The sequence below is a fragment of the Camelina sativa genome, chromosome 9 (assembly GCF_030686135.1).
Source record: "Camelina sativa cultivar CO46 ecotype springtype chromosome 9, ASM3068613v1".
Classification (NCBI taxonomy): Eukaryota; Viridiplantae; Streptophyta; class Magnoliopsida; order Brassicales; family Brassicaceae; genus Camelina; species Camelina sativa.
In genome coordinates this window covers 22278066-22286515 of record NC_141888.1, presented here as the reverse complement: position 1 = coordinate 22286515, position 8450 = coordinate 22278066, and the positions used below count along the sequence as shown (strand labels likewise).

The following is an 8450-nucleotide window of genomic DNA, read 5'->3' as shown; positions in this document are numbered from 1 at the left end:
AAAAACAACAAAATAATATAGGGTTTGGTAGATAAGTCCTTTAATAAACAAACAAACATTTTATAGAGTTTTGGTTCTATATATTGAACTCACTTGCAAGTTGCAACTATCTGAGAGTACACAACAACAACAAAAGAAGCTAACGTTCATCAATCGAGAGTTGGAGACTATGAAGACTACGAAGCCACATGCCGCCATGTTCGCTAGCCCAGGAATGGGCCATATCATCCGGGTGATTGAGCTCGAAAAACGCTTAGCTGGATCTCATGGCTTCCACGTCACCATTTTTGTCCCTGAAGACGACGCAGCCTCCGTTAAATTTCAATTCCTAAACTCACCAGCCACCAGGCTGTGATGCGTTTGTTGATGTCATAAGCCTCCCAACTCTGGATATCTCCCGTTTAGTTGACCCATCATGACCAAAACTTTGAAATCTCTTCAAGACCCGGACCTCTTGGGTCCGATTGTTCGTGTACCGGTTTATCCAATTGGTCCTTTGTCCAGACCGGTTGATCAATCTAAAACTAATCACCCTGTTTTAGATTGGTTAAACAAACAACCAGATGAGTCGGTACTTTAATTATATCTCATTTGGAAGCGGCGGCTCTCTCAGTCTCTCTCTCTCCACTAAACAGCTAACCGAATTGGCTTGGCGGCTTGAAATGAGTCAGCAATGGTTTGTTTGGGTGGTTTGACCGCCAGTGGACGGTTCAGCCTGTACCGCAAACTTCTTGGTTAATAGTAATGAAATATGAGATGGTACCCCAGGTTATTTACAGGAAGGTTTTGTTAGTCGGACCCATGAGAGAAGCCTCGTAGTCTCTCTGTGGGTCCCACAAGTCGAGATCCTAGCCCACCAAGCAGTTGGTGGGTTTCTAACTCATTGCGGCTGGAATTTAATTCTTGAGAGCGCCGTTAGCGGCATTCCAATGATCGCTTGACTGCTTTTTGTAGACCAAAAAATGAACGCAATGTTGCTCAACAAGGAGCTTGACACCGCCATCTGTCTAAAATACTACTGTCGGAGAAAGTGATTACGGAGGAAATTGAGGTATTTTTTAGTAATGGGCCTAATTCAACACCCAAAAGCTAGTTTAAGGGAGGAAGTTGCTTAACACTATATATCTTTTCCAAGGATTTTGTTTTCTTCCGATGTGGAACTCTAACACACCCCCTCACGCTCAAGATTGGACATCTAAAGAGTGAAGTTTGTGCAACTACGGGTGGTAGCCCATTTTTGAGAAGTTTGAATCTAGATTCTGATACCATTTTAGTAATGGACATAACTCTACACTCAAAAGCTAGCTCAAGGGAGGAGGGTTGTCTCACACTATATATTGCCCAATGATTTTGTTTTCTTCCGACGGCGAACGTCATTGGCTGTGAGTACATTTTGTATGTAAACTATAAACAAAACTAGGATACAATGGACCTTGGTTACCTGATTATTTTATCTAATCTTTAATCATAAAAATTGATAGAAGATTATATTATCAGTCAGTCGCCTTTCTAAGTCATCATGAAAATTATTGGCAATGAAAATAAGATTTATTTAAAAAACAATGTATAAAATTTTATAGATATAAAATTAATAAAATGTATAGTAATTCCAGATTTGTTACCATCTTTCTCCTGCTATATACAATACATTGTTGTATACAGCTCATGCATAAAAAGTTTTTCCAAAAGAGTTGCACATAGAGTCCACATATATTGTTAAACATATTAAGAAAAAAAGCTACTTAAAGATAAGATTATAAGAAAATCAAGAGATGTGGTGGTGAAAGGATAAAAAAATTAATTTAAAGATAAGCTCATTGGTAAACATTTACTGTAATACTAATTAGTATTGATTATCTCGTTTTTATACTATTAATTGTCAATTAACATTTTTAGCCAACATACACGTCGAATAACAACTCGTAAGACTACAGAGTCACCCCCACATGTTGTAGTATTATAAATAAGCCCAAGCATTTCCTCTATCACTCATCATCATCAACACTTCATCTTTTACTAATCATCCTTAGTCCTCTCAATCACTTCCAGCCTTAGAGCTGGACTAATGGCTTTCTCAAACTACCCTTCTTACAAGAAGTCCAACAAGAAATTCAATTTCAGTATCAGCAGGGAATTGCTTCTCAACCCAAACGATGTCTCAGTGGGAGAGATGATTGGAGAAGGAAACCACTCCATCGTCTACAAAGGATTGTATGTTCCATCTCTCTCTTATTTTTTATAATGATGAGATGAATTTAACATAATGGATAAACTAATCCGTTTAATTAAAAGTTATCACTTATTTCGTATGTTCTTTATAATGATTTTATAGGTTCAGAAACCGTGTTCCCGTTGCTGTGAAGATAATGCAACCAAGTGTAAAATCTGCTGTAAGCATAATGGACAAAAAGAAGTTTCAAAATGAAGTTCTGTTACTATCCAAGATGAGACATGCCAACATTGTGAAGGTAAAAAATGAGAAAAAATAATTAGTTATATTGGTGTTTTATCAATATAATAGTGAGAAACTAAACATGGTTTTTGGTGATGGTATAGTTTGTTGGAGCTTGCATAGAGCCGCAGCTGGCGATAGTTACCGAACTCATGGAAGGCGGCACTCTTCAGAGGTTCATGTGGAGTTCTCAGTCGAAACCTCTAGATCTAAAGAAGGCACTGACCTTTGCTTTGGATATTTCTCGAGCCATGGAGTTTTTGCACTCAGAAGGCATCATTCACCGTGATTTAAACCCAGGTAAATATGCTCCAGTTTATACATAAAATCTTGTGAATAGAGAAACAAATTTGAAATTTTGGTGTGTTGGTTGGTGTAGCGAATTTGTTGTTAACCGGTGATCACAAGCATGTGAAATTGGCTGATTTTGGAATTGCTAGAGAAGAGAATAGAGATGGCATGACCGGTGAGGCTGGCACTTGTAAATGGATGGCTCCTGAGGTAATGATTCTTTTGAGCTAAATTTTCTATTTCGAAACATATAAAATGATTGATTTTTTCTGTTTTTGTAACCGTAGGTAAGTAGTCGTGAGGCACTGAGAGTTGAGGAGCCAAAGCACTATGATCATAAAGTGGATGTTTACAGCTTTGCTCTAGTTTTCTGGGAGCTGCTTAATGGTGTAGAGCCATTCCCTGACGTGCCTAACATTTGTGTTCCCCCACTTGTACAACATGTAAGGTCACAAATCAACTTATAAAATCTAAAAAGGGTGAAGAATTTTAAATGCTGGATTTGCTTTCCTTACAGGGTGAGAGACCAAGTCTTGCGAATACACCAGAGGAAATGATCCCCATCCTTGAATTATGTTGGGCACAAGATTCGGATGCGCGTCTTGAGTTCAAGGACATTAGGCAATTGTTAACAAGCCTGTTAACAAATTTGACCTCAGATGGTAGTATTGACACACTACTACTATCGGATGAGGATGCTTATGACAGTGATATCGATGAGGATTCGGAGACCCCTCCTCTGAGTCTGAGTCAAGAGCATTGTTGCAAGGTGAACAAACCTAAGGAGAAGAAGAAGAAAATACTGGTGAAGATGATGCGTCCTTTCGTTAAGATGTTCAGGGCTTGTTACAAGCCATGATCATGTCTTTCGTTGTTTTTTTTTTTGTCCTCGTTTTTTCTTGTTGTAATAAGATTTTTCTTTTAAGAAAAAGCAATGCAATTCTCATTCTTCTTTTCATGGACATTTCAATTTGCTTTCTTTACCGAAAATATATTCTTGTGGTCATCATATATAAGCTGAATAAATCACAAGTTGATACTGGTAAAATTCAACATTCTTCATTAGAATTGATAATCATAGTAAATGACAAAAGATTGTTGAAGGTACTCAATTGTCTAAGGAAGAAGTACACAATCCTTTTAACAATCCTTTGCTAAGATTTTATTTGAAAACATCTTTCCTCACTCACTCAAAGGACGAAGTACCATTCAAAGCGCCTCCGTATGTATTCTTTTTCTTGAAAGATAGATAAAATTACAACACATTTATCACTTAACATGAAAATGATTTTTAGATGATGGATTTTTTTATTTTTTATTTTACATAGGGCCAAAGATTATTTCAATGAAACAGACTAAAATTGCATATAGTAATAGGTATATTTATTAAACCTTGAAACCAATATCAAGTATGTCGTTTGATGGTGTGATTGTTAACCAGTCATTCTGTAGTTTTAGAAAATACAGGCATAGCCCGAAAAGTTAAAAAGACATTACAGGTTGGCTGTGAGAATCAAGTCTTTTTCTTACCATTTTACATGTTACAAGTTGGATAGAAACTGAACTTCAGAGTCTTTTTTTTTTTTCATGAACTCTTAACTCTTAAGTATTATTTGACGGAACAAAAAAACACTCCCTCTTATTATATACAGAAATTGAGTTAAATATATATTTTTTCAATTTTAAATAAGTTTAGTTTGCATACAGAGTCAACATATATATAGTAACAGCTAAATAAAAAGGGGAAATAAGTTGACACATATGCAAAAGACACTACAAAAATCAAGGTAGAAGGCGTGGGTTATTTAACGTCATAAGTTAAATCGACGTTACAAGTTTAAGTGGGAAGCAATATAACGTTATCGAGGAGACTCTTGCTTTTAACCCTCTCGGCGGCGGTGGAGCTTCTGCTCGCCGGCGTCGAGATAATTTCACTGTCACCTCCTTTTGTTTCGAGATCCTGCTATTGTTGTCTTTCTTTTCAAGTTCTCCTCCTACTTTTTCATTTTTTTTTCAAGCTTTTCAAGCCATTTTTTGAACTCTTTATATCCGATGGCTGTTTATCAATCAAAGGATAGAGGCGGTTTCCGGTGAACTCCCTCTCTCAACATGTATTCGCAGCACCAAAACAAAAGCTTCTGAACTTCAGCGAGTTACATAAGTTAGTGCAGTACTTACAGATGGATGGCTCCTGCAGTAATGAATTGATTATTTCCAGACCTAAATCTTCTTTCTGAAACATATCAGTTCATAATTTTATGTTTTATATCCACAGGTATGTAGCCGTGAGCCACTCAAAATTGGAGGGAAGAAACAGTATGACCACAAAGTGGAATCCAGCTTTGCACTAATTTTCTGGGCATTGCTCACTAATCAAACACCATTCAGTGGGATAAATAGGGCTTCTCTGTTCTCTATTTTGTGAAATAGGCAATTTATTAAATGTTACAAATCAACACTTGTAACTTAAAATTGGAGAGGAGTTACAGATTATGGACCTTCTTAATTTTCCTTCTAGGGCAAGAGACCAAGCTTTAAGAATAATCCAGATGAAATTGTTCCCATCTTGGAATCTTGCTGGGAAGAGGACTCAAAGGCACGTCTTGAGTTTAGAGAAATCACTATCTTATTGGAAAAAATGTTAAACGACTTGAGCTCAGCTGGGACTAGTAATGAAACAATGATTATATCAGATGACGGAAGAAAAAGGAATCGTTTCCAAGGCACCTAACTCCACCATAGTCACGTCTTATACTTTGTCTTCTGCTGATAACCCCGGGTCTATGATCTCTTCAGTCATGTTGACGGGAGATAATTATTCTTAGTGGGCTACAGAGATGTTTAATGCTCTTTGAGCCAAGAGGAACATCGGCTTTATTGATGGATCAATCTATAAATCACGAGAGACTGGTTCTGAGTTGGAGTCTTGGATGAGTATGAATTCGATGGTTATTGGCTGGTTGCGAACATTAATCTCTCTGCATGTGAGATTTACGGTGTCTTTTATTGAAGATGAATCTGATCTGTGGGAAAACTTGAAGAGTTGTTTCTCAATTGGGAATAAGGTTCGGATTCACTAGATTGTATGTCAGTTGGCGTCTTGTCGACATGAGGATCAATCCATTATGGATTACTATTGTCGACTTATGAATTTGTGGGACGAATTGAAACGGTATCGTCAACTTCCTACTTGTAGTTGTGGTGCTGCTGCTAAAATTGCGAAGAAAAGAGAAGATGAGAAAGTTCATCAGCTTGCTATGGGACTTGATAAGTCTCATCTTGGGAATGTTGATTGTCAGATCATTGATGCTGATACACTGCTGGATTTGGCACAAGCTTATTCCAAGGTTATTCGTGAGGAGCAGAGACTTACTACAAAGAAGGAGAAGCAACAAAATGATGCTGTAGGGTTTACAACTCGACGAGACCCACCGTAACAAGAGTCGTCTCCTACGGCTGCTGGAAACAAAGTAGGTGAAGCTTCAGGATTTGTGACTCATTCTAGTTTTTCTCATGGTAACAACAAGAGCAGAGAATGTAGCCTTCTTTGTTCTCACTGTGGACGATCCGGCCATGAAAAATAATTTTGTTCGGAGATAGTTGGATATCTTGAGTGGTGGCTAATCGCAATAAAGGCAGATGTGAGTCTGGTCAGGGAGGTCGTGGAGGAGTTGGTAGACGTAGATTTTTTGGTCGTGGGCGTGGTTCCGCAACAATGGCACTTGTAACAAGTTCTCATGCCTCGTCATATCCAATTTTTACTCTCGAAGAGTGGCAAGCGATAAGTAAGATGGCATCAGAGAAATCCATCTCTAGTTCGTTAAAACTCTCTAGTAAGTTATTTTCTGGTAAGATACACGAGGAACTGATTCTTAATACTAGAACCTCTCACCAAATGACAGAGAATCTTAAGTTGCTCGTATATGTCACGTCAACTCCGGTTTGCTCTGTTTGTTTTGCCGATGGAAGTAAAACGATTTTGAAAAGCATGGGCGTGTTTCATGTTTCGGATCACATTACTCTCCATAATTTTTTTTTTGTTCCGAACCTTAATTGTTCACTGATTTTTGTTTCAAAGTTGCTCAAGAGAATTTTTTCTGATAGTTCTAATAAAGCAAAGGACTGTTTTTTGATAATTCATGTTGATGTTTGGGGTCCATATTGTGTTTTGGCTTCCGGTGTAGCTTTATATTTTCTTACCATCGTTGAAAATTTTTCTAGAGCGGTGTGGACACATCTTTTGCTAGAAAATCAGTATTTTGCCAACTTGATAATTTTTGTTCATATACTGAATGGTAGTTTAATAAGCCCGTTTGTATGGTACGAAGCGACAATTTTACTAAGCTTATGTGTCTTACAAAGTTTTTTAAGAGCAAAGACATTGTTCATCAAACATCATGCTCACATCATTCCCTCCCCTTTGAGAAGGTTTTGTCCCCAAAACTTCTTCGTCGTCACCTGCGTCGAATGGAACAAGATCAGTAACGTTGAATGATGTAGAAGTATTGTACTCACCTGGCAGTTCAAGACGGTAGGCGTTGTCGTTGATCTTCTCTATGACTCGAAAAAGTCTGTCGCCACGTGGGCTAAGCTTGTCCTTCCTCTTTTGTGCGAACTGCTCCGGCCTTAGGTGCAGCCAAACCCAATCTCCCGGCTTGAAAAGCATAGGTTGGTGTCTGCGGTTCAGGAAACGTGCATATTGTTTGGTCCTCCTCTCGATGTTTGCCTGAACCTCCTCATGAAGCTTCTTGACCAATTCGGCTCTTGTGGCTCCATCTTGACTCTCGACCTCGTCCGGTGGTAACGGTAGTAGATCCATCAGAGTAAGAGGTTTAAATCCGTAAGCGACCTTGAATGGCGACTTCTTGGTGGCCGAGTGAACGACTTGATAGTATGCGAACTCGATGAGTGGTACGCATTCTATCCATGTCCCTTTGTTGCTTGCGATTGCCGTCCGAAATAAGGCTCCAATGGATCGGTTCATGACCTCGGTTTGGCCGTCGGTTTGCGGGTGCGCGGCGGTGGAGTACAGCAGTTTGGTTCCAAGTTTCTTCCATAAGTTCCGCCAAAAATGTCCAAGGAACTTCGGATCAAGATCAGAAATAATGGTTCGCGGTAAACCATGGAATCAAATCACTTGACTAAAGAATAGGTCGGCCAGTTGTACCGCGTCATGGCTCTTGTTACACGGAATGAAATGCGCCATCTTTGAGAACCGATCGACCACAACCATCAAACTCTCCTTCCGGTTTATAGGGGGCAGCCTGAGGACAAAATCCATAGACAGGTCGATCCAAGGTCCTGTCGACACTGGTCGTGGTGTGTATAGGCCGTGCGGGTGGGTAGTTGACTTGGACGCTCAACACACCACGCATTGTCCACAATGCTTCTTGACCATAGTTCACATATTTGGCCAAAAGAAGTGTTCTTGGAGCACGGCCAAAGTCTTTGTTATACCAAAATGTCCGGTTAGTTCCCCGCTATGTGCTTCTCGGACTAACAAATCGCGAATCGAACCGGTTGGGATGCATAGACGTCAGCCCCAGAACAGATATCCATCGTACACGTAGAACTCGGTGAACGTGCCTTTACCATGGTTCTTGAAACAATCTCAAAACTCGGCGTCGTTGGCGTACACTAACTTGATGCTTTCGAACCCCAACACTTTGGCGTCCATGGTGGTGATCAGGGTGTGTCTTTGTGACAA

General features: G+C 39.3%; 1 protein-coding gene and 1 pseudogene across 1 annotated transcript; both read left to right on the top strand.

The window, feature by feature from the left end:
- Nucleotides 1-415: 415 nt before the first annotated feature.
- LOC109126457 (UDP-glycosyltransferase 72E1 pseudogene) lies at nucleotides 416-1093 on the top strand (annotated as a pseudogene).
- An 898-nt stretch (nucleotides 1094-1991) lies between these two features.
- Nucleotides 1992-3701, top strand: LOC104715527 (serine/threonine-protein kinase STY13-like). Its single transcript, XM_010432923.2, has 6 exons — nucleotides 1992-2211; nucleotides 2333-2468; nucleotides 2557-2752; nucleotides 2832-2953; nucleotides 3031-3186; nucleotides 3261-3701. The coding sequence occupies exons 1-6, from the start codon at nucleotides 2066-2068 to the stop codon at nucleotides 3600-3602; spliced, it is 1098 nt and encodes a 365-aa protein (XP_010431225.2). The 5' UTR covers nucleotides 1992-2065; the 3' UTR covers nucleotides 3603-3701.
- The last annotated feature ends 4749 nt before the right edge of the window (nucleotides 3702-8450 follow it).

Bases quoted from the DNA above. Each gene is read 5' to 3' on its own strand.
- LOC104715527 (XM_010432923.2), top strand. From the start codon at position 2,066: ATGGCTTTCTCAAACTACCCTTCTTACAAGAAGTCCAACAAGAAATTC. The intron at 2,212-2,332 runs GTATGTTCCATC...ATGATTTTATAG, and splicing joins TCCATCGTCTACAAAGGATT to GTTCAGAAACCGTGTTCCCG. The intron at 2,954-3,030 runs GTAATGATTCTT...TTGTAACCGTAG, and splicing joins GTAAATGGATGGCTCCTGAG to GTAAGTAGTCGTGAGGCACT.